This window comes from Peromyscus maniculatus, chromosome 19 (genome assembly GCF_049852395.1).
Source record: "Peromyscus maniculatus bairdii isolate BWxNUB_F1_BW_parent chromosome 19, HU_Pman_BW_mat_3.1, whole genome shotgun sequence".
NCBI lineage: Eukaryota > Metazoa > Chordata > Mammalia > Rodentia > Cricetidae > Peromyscus > Peromyscus maniculatus.
Window position 1 is genome coordinate 58412871 of NC_134870.1, and position 23454 is coordinate 58436324.

At 47.3% G+C, this 23454-nt stretch overlaps 2 protein-coding genes across 7 annotated transcripts in view; one reads left to right on the forward strand and one right to left on the reverse strand.

Moving 5' to 3' along the window:
* Nucleotides 1-18371, forward strand: part of Gnal (G protein subunit alpha L) — a 131351-nt gene extending 112980 nt beyond the window's left edge. For both annotated transcript variants that reach the window (XM_006970063.4, XM_006970064.4), the window contains exons 6-12: nt 2178-2232; nt 3930-4003; nt 4809-4867; nt 5216-5336; nt 7867-7997; nt 12702-12769; nt 14073-18371. In XM_006970063.4, the coding sequence (XP_006970125.1) occupies nt 2178-2232; nt 3930-4003; nt 4809-4867; nt 5216-5336; nt 7867-7997; nt 12702-12769; nt 14073-14219 (655 nt within the window). In that variant the 3' untranslated portion in view covers nt 14220-18371. The remainder of the gene's footprint in view (nt 1-2177; nt 2233-3929; nt 4004-4808; nt 4868-5215; nt 5337-7866; nt 7998-12701; nt 12770-14072) is intronic.
* The window catches only part of Mppe1 (metallophosphoesterase 1), a 32508-nt gene continuing 25454 nt past the window's right edge, over nt 16401-23454 (reverse strand). For 3 of the 5 annotated variants that reach the window (XM_076555397.1, XM_076555398.1, XM_042263959.1), the window contains 7 exons: nt 22910-23013; nt 21818-21892; nt 20007-20115; nt 19786-19851; nt 19582-19704; nt 18363-18503; nt 16401-17263 (listed from right to left, as the gene is read on the reverse strand). In XM_076555397.1, coding sequence (XP_076411512.1) covers nt 17081-17263; nt 18363-18503; nt 19582-19704; nt 19786-19851; nt 20007-20115; nt 21818-21892; nt 22910-23013 — 801 coding nt within the window. In that variant the 3' untranslated portion in view covers nt 16401-17080. Of the gene's footprint in view, nt 17264-18362; nt 18504-19581; nt 19705-19785; nt 19855-20006; nt 20116-21817; nt 21893-22909; nt 23014-23454 lie in introns of all 5 variants that reach the window. The other 2 variants (XM_042263958.2, XM_042263957.1) reach the window with 1 other exon arrangement.

A 23454-nucleotide genomic window follows, 5' to 3' on the forward strand; every position in this document is an offset into this window, starting at 1 on the left:
GCCCTGGTACTATTTTTACCATGTGGATATTTTTATTCATCAGTACTTTTATCTTGGAGGTAAGTATCATGATTCAGAGGAGTATTTCTTACGTCCCTCAACAGTTATAGCTTGCTCTTTTTTTTTCCACAAAAAAATTATTTCAAATGTGGATTGATGACAGGTAGGTGGGCATTACAAAAGATCCCCAACAACCTCTCCACGACTGTCCTTGTCCTAGCTTGTCCCCACTTCTTGACCATCTTCATGGCCACCAACTTTTGAGTTACTGTAGTAAAACCCTCCCGCCACCATTCACAACTTAAGCTGTCGCTGGAAAAACTGAAAAATAGCAAAGCCAGTTGGTGGGATGGGGAGGCATTGTTTGTTTTATGTGCTGGGGTTTAAACCCAGAGCCTCATACACACTACACGAACATTTACCACTGAGCTATATCCCCAGTCTTTCCTCTCCCCCTTAACTACCCACTTTTTAATTTGAGACAGAATCTCACTAAGTTTCCAAGCTGGCCTTGAACACACTTTGTAGCTCAGGCAAGCCTTGATCTTGGAATGCCTCGGCCACAGCCTCCCTAGCAACTGAGATTACAAACAGCGCCAGACTCGGTCCTCCTTAACACAGTGGTTTTTTTTACAGTTGGAGTTTTCTGTGGTTGTACAGCTCTGTGTGGCCTTCTGAACTACAAAGGGACATTTGTAGGGGACATTCTTGGATGGCCCGGTGTTTTCTGCTTCACACGAAACATCCCCCTTAAGGAGAATGTCACAACTCTGGAAAAGCTTCCTAAGACATCTGTCCAGTTAGGTACAAGCCCCAGCTGGAAGAAGTACTTCTGCAAGTTGCTTGGATCGAGGCTAAGGGTCAGAGCTGGACAGGATTTTGGAAAGCACCTTGGAGAGGAGAGTGAGCGGGGGAGGACCGAGGCCCCTTTGCCTCTCTTCGTTGACACCTCAGTCTCCCAGCCTGAACAGGCTTCAGGAAGGTTCCCACCACTTCCCTCCCACCACTTCCTCTGGAAGGCAGTGTTTAATTACATCCCTCAAGAACCTCCTATGTACTTTCTGTCAACCATATCTCACTCTTGCTCCTTGTAATCATTATCATCCAAGTATATTCACCCACCTGCTCCACCCTGTGTGCACCAATTTTAAATTGGTCGCTTCCTAAGCTAACTGGCTCCAGCCACCAGCCTCATATTTAATTTTTAGCTCCTTCCAGCCCTTCCCCGTCAGGGACCTGGCTCTCTCAGCTGAGGGAGGAGTTGGGTGTGTGTTCCTTCCATGGATGTTTCCTAAGGACTGGGCACTGCGCTGAGTGTTGGGGACCCCAGAGTCTCCGAGACAAAGACCTGCACTCTGGGTCCTACACTTCTTGACAGAAAAGAAATAAATAATGTCAATGTGTGACAAGTGCTCCTGGGACCTGAAAAGCCAGGCCTCATGACAACGGGTGCTGTCTGAAACAGGGTCTTACCTCTGAGAGCAGGAGGAGCAGGTGACCTGCTACCTAGGAACAGGAAAGACTTAAAAGATGGCGCCATGTTGACTCACCTGCCACACCCCGCACAGGTCTGGTCGTCCTGTTCTTGAACTGACTTACACTGAGAGCTGCTGCTGGGCCTGTGCCGATGAAATCTGCACCTACTCTCTCTTGCCTGCACACACTCACGACTATCCTTCCACACCCTCACACCATTGTTCACACGGACATCTTCTCATTCACACACTCTTATTCTCACAAACATGCAAACATAAATACAACATACAGTCATACTCTCACATGCTCAGACTTTCATGCACCTATTATATTTTTGTTCCTATTAGGACAGTTGTTGCTTTCTGGTTTATATTAACATTTTGTCTTAACATGTATTACAATTCTTTTTCCTACCAGCTTGGCCATGGGTGGGGGCTTCATTCCCCCTCCCAGTTTCCAAGCAGCCACTTCTTCCAGCCTTCCAGGACTGGAGAAGAGGGAGGGCGGAAGGAAAACAGAGACAAAAGAACAGAATGTCAAAGTCAAACCAAATGCAGGCCTTGGCCTCCCCTTGAGACAGACACACAGCGGCACCTGGGCCTGTCCTCACTGTCACTTTGCAAATGCCCCATTAACGCAGCCAAGGCCCTGGGATAAAGGACTGGAGAGCTAGTCTGACCTTGTCCTGGCTTTCCTTGCAGCTTCCTGGAAAGGATTGACAGCGTCAGTCTGGTTGACTACACACCCACAGACCAGGTATGTGAAAGTAAAGCCATGGGAAGCTTCTGAGATAGTCTGCCAGGAGCGTCCCGTGGTAATTTAGAAGATTCAGGGAAAACCTACTCATAATCACTGTCTCCTGCACCTTACCATGCTGCCCCTCACATTGGCCCGGCCACCAAGTTCTGAGTCCTCAGTCCCCTGTCTTGTGCTGTGGCGCCTAGTCAAGCCCTTGCCAGTATGGAAGGAAGATCCCATGCAGAGGAGGAGCATGGATTCCCAGGCTTCCTAGGACCATGAGTGAGAAAGCCAGGCTTTCACTTCCCTGTAGTACACTGGGTCCTTTCTGCTTTGGACTCCAGGCTTGAACCCCAGGTAACCATAGCACATCTCCAGGTGTGCCGCAAGTGTGTCCTTTGGATTGAGCCAGACAGAAAGAAGAAATGAATGGAAAGAAAGTAAAAGGAGAAAAAAGAGCCAGTAAACCCCCACCTAAGTTAGTTCACGCAAACTAGTCCTCCTAATGTACCCCGAGCACTTGCAACCCCTGGGGCCTGGGACTTGAACCACATGGAGGCTCCCTTTCCTCTGTGCCCCCTGGAGATGGAAGGTTCTCTTTATGGCTGACTCAGATAGCTTAAAAAAAAAATCGTCCAGCATGAGGCTCAGGAGGTTTCTGGGGCAGTCAATGATTTCTGGGGAAGGTAGAGCCATTTTTCTCTACTATAAATAACCCTTCACGCATGCTCCTGCAAGCAACCCTGATTTAAAAAAAAAAAAAAAAAAACAGCCGGGCGGTGGTGGCGCACACCTTTAATCCCAGCACTCGGGAGGCAGAGGCAGGCAGATCTCTGTGAGTTTGAGGCCCGCTTGGTCTACAGAGTGAGTTCCAGGAAAGGCTCCAAAACTACACAGAGAAACCCTGTCTTGAAAAACCAAAAAAAAAAAAAAAAAAAAAAAAAACCATGAAACTAGAAGGGACTAGTTGGAGAGAGAAAGTGGCATTGGAAGGAGGGAAAGTAATAGGAGAAACGGGAACATGCTCAAAATAAATTCTATACATGTACAAAAGTGTCATACTCTATAACTAATATATGCTAATAAAAATACTTCCTACGATGTAACCTGGGCCCTCTGACATTAAGAGAACTCCTCAAAGGTGACCTACGCAGGTGTGATGATGTGACTGTAAAACAGCAGAAACATCGATCGTCTCCCAGAGTGGCTGATGGGTAAAGAGCATAATGGCACCCGCCCTGTACAGGGAGACGGCAGCTCTGTGAAACGGCGTAGCTTTTCCATGCCCTTGGGAGCACTTCATCTTCCACCTTGGAGAGAGCAGAACTGTGCAAGGAAGAGACAACAAACCCACTGAAGTGAAGTGGCTTCCAGCCCTGAGATCCCTGACTTACGAAAGAGAGTTAAGCTTCCTACCGACCCTTCCCAGCAGAGACTTCCAGATGTAGCCACAAGGCACAGGCCAGGCTCTGTGCCTGAACACTGTGCAATGAGGTTTGGCTGTCATGTACCAGCAAGACATGGGCATGAATCACTTCCTAAAAGTCTCGAGAGGCATGCAGACACAGTTACTGTGTGAAGGGCCCAACTGATTAACTGGGGGGGTTCTACATCTGCATTTTAATTGCTCCTCTTTGTTACAATAGACCTTGTCCTTTCTCGGTCACCACGCTTAGGTCAGGGCACACCTCACTTCTCTCCTCTTCTTCTTCCAGGACCTCCTCAGATGCAGAGTGCTGACTTCAGGAATTTTCGAGACACGATTCCAAGTTGACAAAGTGAACTTTCAGTGAGTACACTGCTAAGAGTGTGTCCCGTGACAGGAATAGTGGAGGGACGCCCAGCTTGGTGCCAGCCTCTGGACAGAATGGGAGCCACAAGGCCTTGAGGCTAAAGGGGTTGGAATGGGGATTCAGGACAGGCCGTGTGAGGCTGGACTCCAGCAAGGGCACTGAGAAACTCACCCACAAGGAGACACAGCTCCAGGAAAGGGGAGCACTGAGCAGGGCAGAGTGAGAAGGGGGGGCCAGGGTCCACCCAATGAGCTGCAGAGAAACTCAGACAGAAAACCGTTTGGGTTCTTGAATCAGACAATTGAAGAGCCTCACAGAGGGCTGTATCATCTGCCTGAATGCAAGTGACAGTCCTCCTGCCCGGTACTGGACAGACATACGTGGTGACTAGAGGGCTGTGGATGTAGCTGGATCCAGAGGAAGCCCTCCCACTTCCCCAGGGGAGACAATCTTCTGGTGCTGAGACAAGTTATCAGAAGGACCTGCCCCAGCACAGACTTAGCATGCACTTTGGTACAAGATGTGGTATGAAACTAGAAACCACTGCATCTATTAGACACCTACTATGTGCCCCTAGACACCATGCCAGCTGTTAACTCCTACAACCACAGTGTAGCATGAAAGAGGAAGAGCTGAAGCTGGGAGAGGCTGCATAACTTGTAGCTCAAGGTCAAGGGCTGAGACACATGAGGTGCATCATGAGCAGCTGACCATTCTGACCGCAGAGGAGAAGGGTAAAAAAACATGCACCCTTTACCCCAGTTTCCCTGAATAATTGGCGTCCCTGTTTCTCTTCCACAGCATGTTTGATGTTGGTGGCCAGAGGGATGAGAGAAGAAAATGGATCCAGTGCTTTAATGGTGATTTGCATGCTCCGTAGAGGGCTGGGTGCTGGCTCCCACCACGGTCTAGCTGTGCTTTAGTCAAACTCTAATCGATATGCAAAGGATAACATGGTAAACATAACATGCAAAGTGAATAACCATGTTCCTTCCTTAAATATGAATCTCATAGAGAATTTAAGCATCCCACATTTCCAGGTACCTTTTGGGTAGACCCTTGGTCAAGTTGCAGCAATGCCCAGCTGTGCATAGGACCTATATTCAAGTCATTCTAGATACAATCCCTGGGACCTGAGCCGTCATAATCCCAGAAAAGCTGCCATTGTCCATCTAAGCCGCCTCCCTCTCCCTCTGTGCCCAACCCAGACGTCACTGCCATCATTTATGTGGCAGCCTGCAGTAGCTACAACATGGTGATCCGAGAAGACAACAACACCAACAGACTGAGGGAATCGCTGGACCTGTTCGAAAGCATCTGGAATAACAGGTGATGAGTCAATTCAGACTCGCCACTGGATCCCAGACCTTTTATCAAAAGTACATTCAGAAGACTACAGATGTTTTTGTTGTTTTGTTGTTGTTACTGTTGTTGCTAAAAGTACCCACTTTAGCCAAGGCACACATCTGTCTGCCTAACATTAGGAAGGTTAAATCAAGTGGATTGGAGTTCAAGGCCAGCCTGGGCTACATAGCCTGATAAATAAAAGAGCTGTAAGTCACCATGAGCACCTGTAACCTAAAAATAGGGAGCTGGAGACATGCAGATCCCTGGGCCTCACTGGCCATCCAGCCTAGCCAAAACGACAAACTCCCGCTCAAAGGAGAGACCCTGTCTCAAATCTAAGCAGAAAATGTTGGTGGTTTTTTTCTTTTGGGGGCCCCACCACACAGCTCCCAAATAAATCACACATGGAGATTTATTCTTACTTATAAATGCCCAGCCTTAGCTTGGCTTATTTCTAGCCAGCTTTTCTTAACTTAAATTATCCCATCTGTCTTTTGCATCTGGGCTTTTACCTTTCTCTATTTCTGTATATCTTTCTTTCTTTCTTACTCCATTGCTGAGTGGCTGGCCTCTGGTCTCCTCCTCCTTCTCTGGCTACTTCTTTCTTCCTACATTTCTCTGCCTGCCAAGCCCTGCCTGTCTTTTCTCCTGCCTTGCTATTCAGTTCTTTATTAGACCATCAGGTGTTTTAGACAGGCACAGTAACACAGCTTCACAGAGTTAAACAAATGCAACATGAACAAAAGTAACATATCTTAAAATAATATTCTACAACAGAGAATGATTTTGGAAAATATTTAGATATCATCCTCTGGCTTCCACTGGTTCCTGCTCACACATGTGCACAAACACACACACACACACATGTAAATCCTAAATTTTAATAAGCCTTTCATCCCATCTGATAGACATACTTAACATGGGAAATATTCTTTGGAGATCTTATAGGTGCTTGGTTAGGACTATTTAAATCTGTTATAAAAGTCTCAGGTTATATTTTGAATTCAAAATTAGTTTTATTTGCTTATTTTGGCCTGGTGTCTCCCTACATTACCCCGGCTGGCCTTAAACTCTCAATCCTCTATTCTCAGCCTCGTGAGGTACTTGAATTACAGATATATGCCACCATGCCTGGTTGGTAAGAACCCAGTTTAGAATGTTCTCTGGTAACTAGATGGTCTCTTCAATCTGTACCACTCAAAGCTGTAGCACAGACACATGATATTCCCAGAATCCCAAGGGAGCAGACGTGATTATGTCAGGAAGGAATGTTCAACACACACACTCCCCTGCAGACTCATGCTGTTAAAAACCAGGTTCTCATTAATTATTAAGGAAAAAAAACAACACTAAGGAGTACAGAAAATAAAAGTTGACCTTGAAGATTATTTGTATGAGTCTGGAGAGATGGTTATGTAGTTAAAAGTACTAGCTGCTCTTCCAGGGGACCCTGGAAGATCCCAGTACTCTGTGCACAAATCCCTGGATCTGATCCCCAATACTGAAAAAAAAAAAGATTCTAATTTTGTCTTTATTTATAAATATGCATGAGTATAAAAAAATCTAGGCATAAAATTATAAAAACCTAATAGTAATTGTCATTTGATATAATGCATTTGATTATATGTATATTTTCTATAACTTAAGCTTGTTTGTATAGTATCTAGAAAATCTACATAAGTTAAAAAAAAAGAAGCACCTGAGGGGGAGATGGGTGGCATTTACATTTGTAGTCAGAGTCCTGTGGGCTGATCCCTGGGACCTCCTAGGATTTCAGAGGGCTTTGTTATTTGGCAGCTAACTTCCTTTTGGCTAGACTTCAGCTTTTCTTACCTCACCACCCTATTCCTGGGCTTCATTCCTTTAGCTTCTCATATCACATGAGGGGAGTCTACTTCTGCCCTCCCTCCCCATCCTCCCTCTCCTCCCCACCCCCCCCCACCCCCCCACCCCCCCGTGCTAAGAGGAGGTAAGACCAAGGAAGACTGGCTGCTAATTAAACCCCTCCTGATTGGCTAATGAGTCATTTGGTACTTGAGTAACATTTTAACTTCTCCCATTGGAGTTTTCTGGCCCATTAGACCCCAAAATTATATCACAAGAGTCCAAGTGTATTCATTACAAGCCTAGATCTCTGCTTTATTACCAATAAATGTGTACGTCCCCACAGAAGTTCATCAAGGAAAGAGTGAACTGCTGCGTTGGGGGGTGGGGTGGGGCTTTGTCACTGATGGTACAAAGAGTGCAAATAATGGTGTATCAAATGATAGTGAGTCCACTTCCGGAAGATGCCGGTGTTGGCCCACTCCCCCACCACCACCTTTTTTTTTTTTTTTTTTTTTTGCCAGTCTTGCAGAGCTGAGGGTGGAGGTGAAAGCAGGGCCTCGGACTGGGCAAGCACCCGCCACTGAGCTGCATCCTCTGAGTTTCCCTTTCAGTCTGGCAGCGTGGTTGTGATGGTGCTTTCACACGCCGGCATTGTGAAATCAGCGTGCATTTTTGTTCTCTCTAGGTGGTTGCGGACCATTTCTATCATCTTGTTCTTGAACAAGCAAGATATGCTGGCAGAAAAGGTCTTGGCAGGGAAATCAAAAATTGAAGACTATTTCCCAGAGTATGCCAATTACACTGTCCCGGAAGATGGTAAGATTTCAAAACACAGTCTCGCTTATGATTGAAAGAGTCAGCTGTTCTTTTCCCATAGTCCAGTAACTGTAAGTCTAGTGAATCTAAGAAATGGCCTCAGATTAAACCATCCTCTCTGCCCCACCCCACCCCCAAAGTACTAAGGTACAGAGTGAGTAACCCTGTCCAAATTGCACAGGACCAAAAGTGTCTGGGAGCTTAGGATTTTTTTGAATTTTGGAATGTTTGCTTATCTGGGAGATGTGACCCATATTTCATTCAAAACAAATCATTGAATGTTGGAATGTATTTGTGTGCACCTCAAATATATAGCCTGAGGATTTTGACGGGCCTGTAACATGAAGTCAGCTATAGAAGTTTCTGTCGGGGCTGGAGAGATGGCTCAGTGGTTAAGAGCACTGGCTGCTCTTCCAAAGGACCTGGGTTCAACTCCCAGTATCCACATGGTAGCTCACAACTGTCTATAATTCCAGCTCCAGGGGATCCAACACTGTCACACAGCCATATGCACCCAAAACACCAATGCATATAAAATTAAAATTAAAAAAAAAAACTTCGGACCAAGCATTGGTGGTGCACGCCTTTAATCCCAGCACTCGGGAGGCAGAGCCAGGTGGATCTCTGTGAGTTCAAGGCCAGCCTGGGCTACAGAGTGAGTTACAGGAAAGGCACAAAGCTACACAGAGAAACCCTGTCTCAAAAAAAAAAAAAAAAAGAAGAAGTTTGTGTCTGTGGTATAATGTCAGTATATAAGAGATTAGCAGCGGATCTCTGTGAGTTCGAGGCCAGCATGGGCTACCAAGTGAGCTCCAGGAAAGGCGCAAAGCTACACAGAGAAACCCTGTCTCGAAAAACCAAAAAAAAAAAAAAAAGAGATTAGCAGATGTGGGATATTTGAGATGTTATGTGTTCAGAATAGGGATGCTTGGTCGGTATTCAAATGTCTTACTTAGGATTCTACTTGTAAATGGTTCAGAGTTTGATTTTCTATTAAAGACGGGCCACATAAAGAAGGGCTGTTTGAGTAAGTGACTGTGTCATACCAGGTAAGTTCTCTCATACCACCAGCTGGGTCTTTTGTGACCAGCACATCATTCAAACCCCATACAGTAACCATAGGTGGTGGCTTCTGTAATTTTTTTTTTTATAGATCAGTGATTCTCAACCTGTGGGTCATGACCCCTTCAGGGCGCATATCAGATATTTATATTGAAAGTCATAACAGTAGCAAAATGACAGTTATGAAGTAGCAGTGAAATAATGTTATGGCTGGGGGTCACCACAACATGAATGGAACTATTGAGAACATGCTGAGGGTCACAGCGTGAGGAAGGTTGAGAACCACTGCCATAGGACAAGAGGTGATCAGCCTGCTCCAGACCACATAGGTAGAGCTGGGAAGACAAGACAGGCCTCCATCCCCTGGTGTCCAAACCTGTGCTGTCAGCCACTCCTGTGGCTTACATGACCCTTGGTGGCAACACTGGTGGCCCCCACTGGGTGGCCAGCTCCACCAGCCTCCTGAGATGGAGGGCCCAGTGCTAAGGCGAGGAAGGGAAAGCGGAGCTTGTCATCCATGTCCTATTTGCCCTTAGTTTTCGGTGTGTGTTAAGCCACTGGGCATTTTTAGGAGCCATTTGCTAAAGGAAAAGTAAGATCACTTCTAAAAAATGTGAGACCATGAGCTAAACAAAGCCAAACGAAAGGGATGCTTCTAGAAACTGGAGTCGGAGTTGGGCCCGCAGTTCTTACCGCTATGGAGGACAGAGAAACCTCGGACTTCTTAGCCCTTTGTGTCCCCTTTTGTCTCCTCTACCTACCATCCCAAAGTCCTGGCTTTTGTGCACTCCTAGGAAAATCCTGAGCATCACGGGACCATTCCCTGTGAGAATCAGCAGGTGCCGGGAAAGGGCCTGGGGTACAGCTCCCCTGTTCTATGGAACAGCCTCTCCTTTGCTGTAAACTCGAGCAGCCTGGGCGGCCAGAGCATGCGCTGTTACATTGTAACCAGCCCTGCCTGCCGCCACTTTGTTTCTGTTTTATGTGGCTGATTGGAATTCACTTTGTAGGCCTTGAACTCAAAGACAAATTCACACACACACACACACACACACACACACACACACACACACACGCACGCACGCACGCACGAGCACACACACCTGGCTGCCCCTGTCTCCCCAGTACTGGGATTAAAGAAGTGCACCACCACACTCAGCTACAGGCTCTTTTGTGGTCAGAGCGTACTCAGATCTCACCTCCCGGTCTGCCTAGTTCCGTCCCAGGCTGAACCAGGGCTCTTGGAAAAGCTGAACAGGCCTGGCTGCAGTTGCCGTGGCTGGCTCTTCCATCTTCCCAGGATACTGCCTGTGTCTCACTGGCCCTAGTCCAGGCAACAGCTGAGTTCTGTGGAGCCTTCTCCAAGCATCACCTCTCCGGGTGTGGTCCTGACCTTACCCCCATCCTTTCAGTGACTCAGTTTCTGGCTTAGCCTCCATGGGGATGTGTGTGTGTGTGTGTGTGTGTGTGTGTGTGTGTGTGTGTGTGTGTGTGTGTGTGTGTGTTTACTTGCCTTCCCTGAGCACTTCAGTTCTGGCACAGCCATCTTTCAAAGAGCAGCAGCCCCAATGGCACCTACCTCTGCACGAGGAGATGGAGCTTCCCAGAAAAGGAACACCAAAGTGATTCATCGAGACAGCTGAAGGGACCTTGGTTCCAGCCACAGTGCCAACTCAATGACTGGTACTCACCTGGTACCATGTGTCCAGTCTGTCTGTGACCCCCAGGGCACCCATCCCTCCCTGGCATGGGTAATGACTGCTGGCAGCCTAGACTCACCATCCAGCTTGGTGATCCTCAAGTCTGACTTAGACAGCTAGAAAGTGTAGATCCATGCAGCATGGGTGCAATGCTCAGGAATTACACAGAACGAAAGAATCCAAGCCAAGAAGACTTCAGGTTGTGTAAAGTATAGGAAATGCAGAGACTGTAGTGCCAGAATCATACTTGTTCGATTGAGAATGGGAAGAATGGGGTGCAGAGGGAAATAGGGGCACTTCCGATGGTGTTGGATACATGGTTATTTTGATCACTCATTATTTTGTTCACAGTGATAATTTGATAATTATCAATAGCCAATCCATGTCAAAATGTATCAAAGTATACATTTGAAATATATATAGTTTAGAGTCTATAATTTATCCCTCAAAAAAACTAGTGCCCAGTTCCCAGCAGATGAATGACCAGAGTATGGCTAGAGGTGGAGACATCACCAAACCCTGAGGTTCCAGGGCATACTTGGGTTGATAGCCAGAGGGTCTGTCTGCTGCAGGGGACTTCCCAGAGCCCCCAACCAGAGTCTGCAGTAGCTAGAAGAGAGTCCCCCTACAAGACTGATGTTTAAAAAGCCGAGAGCATCCCAGTCAGCACAGCCTTCCTCTCTACCATAGCTTGCAATAGGAAGTAGAAGATGGAGGGGGTCTCAGCTTCTCAGGATTCAGTTAGAAGCTTTCTTGAGCAGGTATTACTTGCCCTAACCTGCTATGTTGGCTGAGTTTTCCTGTCCCACAGCTGCTCTCAAATAAACACACTGAGGCTTATATCAATTATAAATGCTCGGCCAATAGCTCAGGCTTATTCCTAACTAGCTCGTACATTTTAAGTTAACCCATATTCCTTATTTATGTTCTGCCGCATGGCGGTACCTTTGTTAGCATGGCACGTTCATCTCCTGCTCCCTCTGCATCTGGCTGGCGGCTCCTCACTCCGCCCTTCCTCTCCCAGTGTCAGGCTGTCTCTGCCCAGCTATTGGGCAATCAGCTTTTTATTAACGATGACAGCAATACATATTTACTGTGTACAAAGACTGCTCTACAGTATGTCTATTTGGGTTGCTATAACAAAATTCCTTAGGCGGGGTGACTTATAAACAACGAAAGTGTTCTGGAGGCTGAGAAATCCAGAAGCAGGACACCAGATTTGGAGTCTGGTGGGGCCAACTCTCTCTTCACTGAGTTCGGTGTCCTTAACCGGTGGAAGACATGAACAATCTCTTTCAGGTTTCTTTTATATGAGTGCTGAATCCCACTTCTCATGGCAGAGCCCTGGTAACGGAGTCATATTGGTTTAAATATTAAGGCAACTCCATGTAGTTAAAAGGGAGGTTTATTTTGTGGGGTAACTTACAAGTGAAGGGATAGGTAACAGAGTCTGGGAAAGATGTAGTGCAGTCTGGTGGTGTTCTCGGGAGAACTCTGCTCAGTCTACCTCTAGCGTCCAGGATCCAGGAACCAAGAGAGCTGGCCCATCTGGATTTTGGGTCTTCAGGGGTCCTCTATTGGCTCTGCCTTGTAGGCCTGACAGTTACCAAAGCCTCAATGGGGGTTGGAACTTCCAGATGAAAGCTGGACCGGCTACCCACTACAGAGTCATCCCACCTGTTGATGCTTCGATGAGGAAGACAATATGAGAATATACACACACTCACACCAGAAGATTATGTATCTTTTCTCAGAACTCTATGAGAATTAAAATGCTTTGAGAGAAGGAAAGGAACATTACATTTAATTTTTGCCCTGTCATACATGTATGTTAATAGCATGAGCATACACAGCCCTGTGTAGTTGACTCCTTCTGCTCTGCCAGACTTCTGTATCTTTGCTTCCTGTCAGTTAAATGAAATTTCATTTTTAATTTCAACAGCAACACCAGATGCGGGAGAAGATCCCAAAGTCACCAGAGCCAAGTTCTTTATCCGAGATCTGTTTCTGGTAAGCAGTTCTGTTGCCCTTCTGCGTTCTACCCTTGCTCTCTGCAGTTTGCTAATTATCCCTTCGAGATTCCACTGTTTCCCCAAATCCTGAGCTGAGAGAGAAGCAGTTAGCCTCTCCTGCTGGAGCACACTGGCTTGAGAGAGGATAGCTCTCTCACCCAGTTAGTTCCAGAGAGCTTCCAGGACCCCTGGAAGGGAGTAGCCAGGTGACAGGGCTACACACTTTTCATGTCTTCCAAACAGTAGCAAGTCCTCCTGCAGAGTCTAAAGTGCACACAGTCAAGCCTTGGTGTCTGTTTCCTCCATCCTAGAGCACCAGCAGGCTGACAGGAAAATGAACTTGCCCAAATTCTGCCCCTCCCCCTCCCTCAATTTGCCGTGTTTGCCATACATTTTTTTGTTGTTGTTTTTGTTTATTTAGGTTTTTTTTTTCAGGACCTTATATATATTAGCCAAGCATTATACCACTGAGCTCTATCCCAGTCCTTGATTTTTTTTGAGACAAGAGTATGTGTAGCTCAGGCTAGCCTCAAAATCACAGTGCAGCCCAGGCTGGCCACTAACTTACGTTCCTCCCACCTCTACTTCTGGGATCACAGGCCCATGGCATTAATCTTGTGCTTCCCACAGTTAACAGCAAAGAACTTTTCTCCAAGACACACCACACACACACACACACACACACACACACACACACACACACACACCAGGCAACATTCTACTGCCAGCCAAGGTCACCTGTGTGGGGAATGCAGAAGTATAACCAAGACGCAGCCCCATCACATGTGGAGACTTAAATACTTTAGTTGCATCTGGTGGCACAGGAGTTGCGTGGTGAGGCAGGGGGATGGCTATAGCTGTGGAGTTCAAGGTTGGTGTGGGCAATAGAGCAAGACCCTTGCACAAAACAGATATAAATGAATGAAAACTGAGTCAGAGATCGGCTCCTGCCCCCCTCCCTCAGTGGCCTGCACTTGTTGCAGTAGCTACCCCAACTACAGGCAGAATGTATTTCCGCTAGCAGAGTTCTGTCCACCAGGGCAGCAGAGACATGCTGGAAATTTCCATTCTGCAACTCTTAGCCTGCCTTGCTCTCTCCAAAGCCCGTCTCGGCTCCGATTCGGTGCCTGGAGCTGAGGGAAGTTTAACTCTCTCCAGGGACCTGCTCGGTACCCGAACAGTTTGTGAAAGCCGGTCAGCCCAAGCCCTCCCTGGTCCCTACATAGCGTGTCCCCCTAGGCGGTCCTCCCGTTGGACTGCACTGGGCCCCGCCGTCCTGAGCACAGCCTTTCTTCTTACAGAGGATCAGCACTGCCACGGGCGACGGCAAACATTACTGCTACCCCCACTTCACCTGTGCCGTGGACACAGAGAACATCCGCAGGGTGTTCAACGACTGTCGGGACATCATCCAGAGGATGCACCTCAAGCAGTATGAACTCTTGTGAGGGTTGCCCACCCTTCCCCGTCACCGCCGACTCTCCTCCCTCTTGGTCACCCCCAGAGGCGGTGTATCTCTCCCTAGCCTGCCTGTCTGTCTACCCCGAGCCATGGTAGGGCGTAGTGTTTAGTGTCACCGGGCTGCCCTCTCCTGTCCTGTCCTAGGTTATGCCTACATGTGACCAACAAGCCTTTGGCTACCTCTGACCCCCCCAGGTTTGGTCTCTGTAGCTTCTGTTTTTCACTGGACTAAAAACTGGCCTCCCGCCACCAATGTGTATCACTGCAAAGCTACCAACTCTCATGCAGGAGATATAGATACTGCAGTGAAGTGTCTCTGAGTGGGAACCTATTTATTCTTTGGTAGCCGATTGGGCCTAAAGGCAGCGTGGTGAATGGGGGAAATGCATCATTTTCAAGTTCTCAAGCATGATCGCAAAAACTGTCCATACAGTGCGCCATGCACTGCGGCTCTTCCTGGTTTTTCCCTTTATGAAAGGTCAGGCTGGCAGGTAGCTGCCCCTTCTGACCTGCGTTAGCCCAAGGCATAGAGTAGACCCACGCCAGCAACAGAGCAAGAGGAACTCTTTTCAGCCACTGCTGCCGTGAGCCTCGGGCATTTGGGGTAGTGTTTCTCGGAGCCTTTCACATTTAGGCAGAAACCCTGCCAATTGTAGTAGTGACTGCAAATCGTATCCTGTCTATAAACAAAGGTATCCTCTACACCTTCCTGATAGCGGGGCAGAGTCTTTCCTATCTTCCTTTTGTCGTTGCTCTCCTAGACTGTACAGACCACAAAATGTAACACTCTTTTGTATGACGACTCACGAAACCTCCGTGTAGAGTTCTGTGCCTTGGTGATGGCCACACCTGGAAGGAACTATGTCCCAGCTGCGCCAAGCAGCTTGCGGGCCACACAGCCTGCTGCGTGCTTTACAGCGGGGGGGACGGGGGGATCCTGTTCGTCCTAGGCTATTTTTATCAGGTCGGTGTTTATCGTTGACTTCAGAATCATCCACTTTACCAGCAATGCCATCCCAGCGCCGGAACTGTCGCAGCCACCTGCTTCTACTGCTCTGAACCTCAGCTGCTGCTAACACTGGGATGACCCGATTCCAAGGCATAAGTTACAATCTGCTCTTTGAGGGTACCAAGGGTTTTCTTCCCCCTGCTGCCCGCCCCCACCCTCTCCAAGATGAAATGTTTCTGATGACTCCTTCAGGTTCCCTAGGTAGGAGCAGGCCTACCATCCCTTAGTTAAGTTCTACACACAGTCCCATCGTACCAGAAACAGGTGGTGAGGGGAAAGCAAGGAGGTATCAATGTTAGAGCAGTGAGGACAATAAGGACGGCATCTTCCGAAGATGAAATACTACAAAGCTACTTACTTAGTATCTATCTGCATTGCTAGGGATGGGCCCAGCACCTAGTGCATGCTAGGCAAGCACTCTACTGCTAATCCTTATCTGCAGCCATTACTCCAGCCCCACAAAAGCCTTTATTTTAAAGACAAAATATATGGCTGTTCCTCCCACATGCAAGATCTGCAGGTGCAGCCTCGAGTTACAGTAGGACACCTAGAAAATAACGGTTGCTGCATCAATGCACTGTTCTACCCACGGCCGAGGCTTTAGGAATAGTCAGTCCTCTTAGGCTTAGAGTTATCTGTAAAGATGTCCAAAGTTGAATTTTCATCAGTCCAAATGCAGAGGAGTGACAGCCTGCATCACGTGTTCATCTCCTCATTGTTTAGAGTTTATTCCTGAAGTCGGCACTGTGTAACGCTTCATAAATGCATCCTGGTTGAGATGCTCTTCCACGGAAGGATGGCAGCCTTAGTCAGTTCAGCACATTTCCCGGCTCATCGTCACTGCCTCCCCATGCCATTCTCCACCATTGCACAAAACTTCTGAGCCCCCACGTGAAATGAAAGTGACTTTCAGTTCCCCCTGCACTTTCATAGCAAAGAAGAAAAACTTGCACGCGCACACACACACACAAGTGAAATTTTCCACTACTCCCTGCATTATTACTCAACAGTTCCCTGTTACTAAAGGACTATTTAAAAGTTTTGTAGGGGCTGAATATGTAGCTCTGATAGAGTACATGCTTAGCATGCATAAACCCTGACTCGATCAAAATAAAACATATAAATAAATAAAATGGGATCATTGAAAAAGATTGACTCCTTTAGGAAAAAAGAATATGCTTTAATCTGACAAAATTATTTACACCATTTATTTTTAAATTCAAGCATCCATGTCCTCCTCCATTTTTTCAAGCTTTAGTCATCAACAGGCACTGAATTCAGATGTGACAACATGGTCTTCGAGAGAGAAAATTAAACTAAAAATCTGGTTCCATTAGCACAGAAACACAAGAGCCTATAACAAACATGTTCCTGCACATTGAATCTGTACTTTTGAGCGTACAGCTTCACGATCTATAAGAAACTGAGACCCACTTCATAGAGGGACAGGGAAAATCCAACTTTTAGGTACACACATAGCCTCAAGTGTGCGCCAGAGCTGCTGGGCCCTTCCCTGGGGAAGCAAGGGTTGGGTGTTGTGCATGCAAGTGACCAGTGTCCATAACATTTATATACTGTACAGATGCAACCTTTGATTACACATATATTTGATAAAACAAAAGACAAATTTGTTGTAGAGCACATGTTCCATTTTTATAGCATGAGAACAGTACAGTCAACTGTTTATTCTGCAGTCACTGGCACTGACGATTCGGAATTCCCATGATGTGCGTAAGGACAACCAACATTTGCTCTCCTCCGTGGCTCACAGGAGCCCCACCGGAAGTCCTAAGTCTCTGGCTTTGATTTATATTACCACATGCAACAGTCACCGGCTCTTCATCTTCTCGTGTGCATTCTGCACAGTTTCCAACCAAGCAGGAAAGATGAAGGCAGGCGTTCAAAATGCACTAAGATGAGGATCATCAGGAAGCCACCCGCTGCGCCATACGTGATCAGCACCCTGTCCTCAAGTGGGAGGTAGCACTTGGAGAGAGCAAAGTCTCTGGATGTCAGACTGCCCTGGGGAAGAAATCGAGAAAGTTTAAGCTTCAGGGTGAGTCCCAGGCACAGCAGTCTCACTTAGAGGCTGTCTTCTAGGTTCTCTCTGGTGGGACCGGGAAGGAAGAGCCCTCTCCACCCAGGACTAAGGGGCTTCGAGCATAACAAGTCACCACCGGCCACCCAGGTGCTGACGGAAGGAAGGCGCCAAAGCTCTGCTGGTTCGGGAAGAAGGTCTGATATGCTGGCCCCTCCATTAAAATGTATCCCTCACACAGTAAGGCAGCCCTGGAGGGAGACCAAGAGGCATCAGTCCCAGAGGAACAAGAGGACAAGAGTTTCCCTGCCACCTGATAGCAGAGCAGTTACTGTCTGTCACCCAGAAGTGCCCCTGCAACTCCATAGGCTTCCCATTGTAAGCAGTTTGCAATGCGGAATCAAGGTAGCAAATGTTTTCACTTACTTGAACTTGAAAACACAAGGGGCCCCCACCTTTTTATAGATAGAACCATACATAGAAGAGTAGCATAAGACTGGGCGCAAGGACCCATGGTTACAAAGGAGGCGTTTCACTGAGTCAACACCTTTCACCAACTTGGAAATTCTGTAGTACCACGTGCCTGGCACACTTAGAAAATGAGAGATGAAGCCGGGCGGCGGTGGTGGCGCACGCCTTTAATCCCAGCACCCGGGAGGCAGAGGCAGGCGGATCTCTGTGAGTTCGAGGCCAGCCTGGTCTACAGAGTGAGATCCAGGACAGGCACCAAAACTACACAGAGAAACCAAAAGAAAAAAGAAAGAAAATGAGAGATGACCAAGTCTGTTAATGCATTGACAACTCTTTCTTTGTAAACAAACTGGGACTTGCTGGACTCTGCCTCTGCTCTCGAGATAAAATTCTGGCAGCTGTTCCTCAGAGTCCCTCTGAAGCCGTGTTCTGCCTATTTGTCCCCAGACAGGTGATTACAGACGGGTGGTGTATACAACTCCAAAGTGCAAAGTGGGCGATTTATTTCTGGCTTTTGTATGTTTTTACAGATTGCAGCCATTAAATAGTTGATTACTGTGTTGATTTCAATACTCCAGGAAGCTTTCAGATAAAAATAAAGGTTTACGTTACCATGATGAAGCTGGGGTTGTTTCTGTTCCTCCAACTGAAGGATGGGACGCTCACCTCGGGGGCTCCTCCGGGATGGAGTACCTGACAGGCGCTGTGGGTGTGGCCGCTCAGAACCAGGCGAGGCTGGAGCCACCACAGCAACTGGCAGCCAAGGAGATGAAGATGGGCAATTAGGGCTCAGACTAGCAGTGACAGCCCCATGGCTTTGCCAGGGCCACTCACTCCACTCAAATAAATGATAATCCTTAATAGGTAGGACAGGCTTCTTTTTCCTCAGATTCCCTATTCCTAGTAAACCTTTGGACCACTCCTCTACCACACACTTGTATATATCCCTTGATTTTTATACATTTGTCTCATAAACATTTTCCACAAATACATTTATATTTAAAACGTAAATTTGTATTTACATTTCATATTTATATGTTTTTGCATTTTAATATATTTCTATTAGTATAATACACGGATGCTACTGTTTATATGTACTTTTCTTAAATATACATATTTGAGAAAGTGCACTGCTAGTTAAAATCCCCCCAAATTGGACTCTAAATTTAATTTACACTCAATTCATTTAAGTCGATTTAAAAGCATTTAATGTAAATATGAGTGGAGCAGGGGCTGGCCGTTAAGAGATTAGGGGAGATGGCTCAGCAGTTAAGAGCACACTGACAGCTTCATCAGAGGACCCGGATTTAATTCCCAGCACCCACATAGCAGCTCACAACTGTCTATATAACTCTAGTTCCAGAGGATCCAACATCCTCACTCAGAAACACATGTAGGCAAAACATCAGCGCACATAAAATCTCTTAATAATAACAATAATAATAATAATAATAATAATAATAATAAGGGGCCGGATGGTGGTGGCACATGCCTTTAATCCCAGCACTCGGGAGGCCGAGCCAGGAAGATCTCTGTGAGTTCGAGGCCAGCCTGGTCTACAGAGCGAGATCCAGGACAGGCACCAATACTACACAGAGAAACCCTGTCTCAGGGAAAGAAAAAAAAAAAAAAAACTAGCCAAGAATGTAATTTTAATTGAGACTAGGAAATAGTGGATCTACCAAAGAAGAAAAAAGGAACAAAGCGATTGAGCTGAAATCTGAGAGGGTGTCAAAGCCCTCCCCTTCCTGCAGCTAGTGACCACAAAGGCCCTGGGTGTTCACTCCGCTGTCCCCACGTGACCCTGGCATGAGGTCATGTCACCACACACCTTTTGTGAGGCCTCCCGAGAAAGAACATCGTATTTCTCCTTGAAGGGGACGTTCTTCTCCTCTGGGGGTGCCGCATCGTCCCCAGAACAATTAGCATCGCTGGCCCGATAGAGCGGGTAGTGCTGTCCAAGATAAACGTGGCATCAGTGATTTTGTCAGAGGCGTGGCTGGCTGGCTGGACTGGACTTCCTCCCCCAACTCACCTGCAGCAGCACGGGGGCGGAAAAGGGGAGCCGCTGCTCACCTTCACACCGGCTGGATCCCTGCACCTGCTGGTCAGAAGTCACCCTGTTAACCCGGCAAACCCCAGTGCTTCCCCGCCGGCCAGGGAAGGGGAGCTGGGTGACTAACAGCCAGGGCGCGCGACTGGGGCACCTTGGGAAGACATGAGCGCAGAGGCCTATGCTGTTCCAAGGTCTCCTACCTCTCGCGAGCAATTCAGTTTCCGAGAAATCTCTCTGAGCTCGGCTTCCGCTTCAGAGCAGATGCTACAGCCATCCCCTTCCATCGCGACGCTGTTGACCATCACAAAACTGAGGCAGACAGGAGCAGGCAGAAGGTCAGGCCACCGGACTCACGTGTGAGCCTCTCTTCCCATTGTCCCCATGGAAACAACATTACACGTCCGTGGTGTCATGAAACAAGCCCCAAGAGCAGCTTACTCCCAGCTAAACTAATTACTAGTTAATATTGACAAAACAAAAACAGCATTAGATCCCAGATACGATGAAGCGGGGCTTGCTTCTCTTGCCCCACATCAAAGAAAGGACCAATCTGTAACTTGCAGGAAATCCTACAAGACAGAAGCCGTGGGGTCTGACTACCACTCAATCGAGCATCCAGTGGGAAGTGTGTCCTGGGGCAAGCTCCTGAGCCTGTGTCTCGCGTGTGCAGGTGGGGGGAAGACCAGGAAGCCTATGGTGAAGGGTTAGTGAAACAACAAACTCTAAAGTGGACCTCGAAGCTCACAGACACACCCGCAGCAAGGGATGCTCAGGGCCAAGTGCGCATGGGTGCTAAAGTGGGCTTCGATAACCCCTAACCGGGAGAGTAAGGTCAAGGTTGGCTAGCCTCTACCTCTGTCACATTTGTATGGACTCCCATGAAAATACGCTTTTATTTCCTGTACACATAGCACCTGGGCATGGGAAAGGTGCTTGTCAGCAAACTGCTTAAAATATAAACTGTTTTTGGTACAGGGAGCTGAGGTGGCCTGAAATCTGGTGAGCATGCATAAATTCTGAAGCGCTACTACGGTTAGGCAGACGTCACTCAGTGACATCAGTCCATGGCTATACAGAAGAGGACGGTGTTGCTGGAGAGACCACCCTCTACCCCCCCCACCCCCCTATCCCCCCACTCCCCACCCCCCGCAGGGTTATGAAAGAGGAGTTCTGATGGAAAATCCAAGATACTCCCATCACCAGCTCCTTACAGAGATGGTCTCACTGCATCACCATCCGCAGAGTTCTGGGGCCACAGAGGGACAGAACTAAAAAAGAAGAGGTTCCCTCCACTGTGTGGACTCACTCGAGCAGGGCACACAGTCTCGGAGGTTGTACTACCAACAACATAGAAAAGGTTCAGAGTGGCCCTGCTTATGGCCTCGTGGGGGTGGGGAGTATCCAGTGACCAGACTAAGGCTAGGCTGCTCTTTTAAAGGTCAAGGCTGATGAACTCAGAAGGCAGATAGAGCTATAGAAAGTGGACACACTTGGCACCAAATGCCAGGACATCATCCCTATCAGAGTGGCCCTTGTCAAATGGTACAAATACATTTGGGCCAAATGAGAAGGTGCTTCACAATGTACACAGTGGCATGCACCTACAGTTCCAGCTCAGAAGTTTGCCACAGCATGGACAACATAGCAAATCCCTGTCTGCAAAAGCAAAACAAAAAGAGCCACAGAAGCATCTCGACAAAGTGGGCTGCTGGATGCCTAACACTTGGGACAGTGCAGACAGAATGCCACGCCCACCGTAAATGGGCGGAGTCATAGACTGATATGTTCTTTGTGGGTGGGTCCAAGTTTCCCATCTGTCAATTCCCACAGTGACCATCAACAGGCACCAGGTAACACAGGACATGGGTCTGACCGTATGGCAACCACCTTTGAATAACAATGGATTTGAGCTGGGGGCACAGTTCAGTGGAAGGGTCTCAGGCTCTGGGCTTCACCCCCAGCACCTCATAAAAAAAAAAAAGTTTCATAAGAATTCATAGCTAATACTCACTTAACTCCTTTCCAAGAAAACAGCCTTTCCGAGCCGAACACTTTCTCAAATCGTTTTATTCTGTATTTACTCATCCTGTATCCAATTGTAAAAAGAAACACTTTTCAGGTCAAGCTGTCTTAGCACCGTGGAGTTACCGTGAACATGAAAAGTAACTTCGACAATCTGGCATTAGTGGTCTCAGGCAATTGAGGCTCAAAGGTCAGGTCCACTGCTTATCGTGAGGGGAGGGTGAGTTACTTAATTCCCTAGCACCTCAGTGGAGCAGTAAACAACAGGACATGAAAAAGAGAGACCTTAGTATACAGAAAGTACTTAAATGACTAGCACATAAGCATCAGAGCACACTACAGTGTGAGCTAGCAAAGGGTATGTGGACTTATAGTCTGACTTCCAAGACTGATGTTAAGTGTACATTTTCATCTAGAGCTTGAATGCAGAAGGAATACAAGTTTGAGGGCCCCCTGAACTATATAGTAAGACTGAGTCTCAAAACACAGAAACAAAAATAGCCAGGCGTGGTGATGTCTTTAATCCCATCACTTGGAAGCAGAGGCAGGTAGAGTTTGGGGTCAGCCTGGTCTACATAGTGAGTTCCAAGCCTGAGCTACACAGTGAAACCCTGTCTCAAAAAAATAATAAATAAAATGAATTAATTACATTTTAAGTTAGATTCTTGTCATGGCACATACAACTCATTCATGCCAGATATTTGTGGAGGGTGTAAATATGCCAAGATTTTTTTTTTTTAATTCCTTAAGGAGCCTCTATTTCAGAACTCCCATCTTTGAAGGAAAACGAATTTCTTCAGTAAAACACAAATACAGCAGCCGGGCGGTGGTGGCGCACACCTTTAATCCCAGCACTCGGGAGGCAGAGCCAGGCAGATCTCTGTGAGTTCGAGGCCAGCCTGGGCTACCAAGTGAGTTCCAGGAAAGGTGCAAAGCTACACAGAGAAACCCTGTCTCAAAAAACCAAAAAAAAAAAAAACAAAAAACACAAATACAGCTTTCCCCAAAGTTTTAGCAACTTTAAAATAACTAATGGCTGAGGAAACTTTCTGGGGGCTCGATTCTTCCACACACTACTTACTGATAGTGGAAGCCAACATCATGATTGCCAATGATCACCTTCAGCTGCACATGGCTGCCGTGCCTGAACATCTTCTGAAACCGCTGCACATCGTCTGCCCAGGCCTAAGGGAACAAGAGCCACAGCTGAGAGCCCCGACCCCTCTTCCCTCTGGCAAACCCAGGATCCTGTTTTGGCTGGAGAGGGCAGCCCCTCCTCCACACCAAGACAAAGTTTTTTTGTTTGGTTTGGTCTTTACAGGCAGGGTGTCTCTGTGTAGCCCTGGCTGTCCTGGAACTTGCTCTGTAGACCAGGCTGATCTTGAACCCAGAGATCCATCTACCTCTGCCTCCCAAGTGCTGGGATTAAAGGTGTGCGCCACCACTGAGAGGCCAAGTTTTAATTCTTTTTACAAGACATCTGTTAGCAGCTGTGGTAAATGCAGTAGAATTCGCTACAATTAGCTGAGGAATTTTCCACTAAGGGACTCCACACTCAGGGAAGCCAGGATAGTGACTTATGACACAGAAAAGAATTTCGGGAAGAGTCATGGGAAGTAGAGTTAA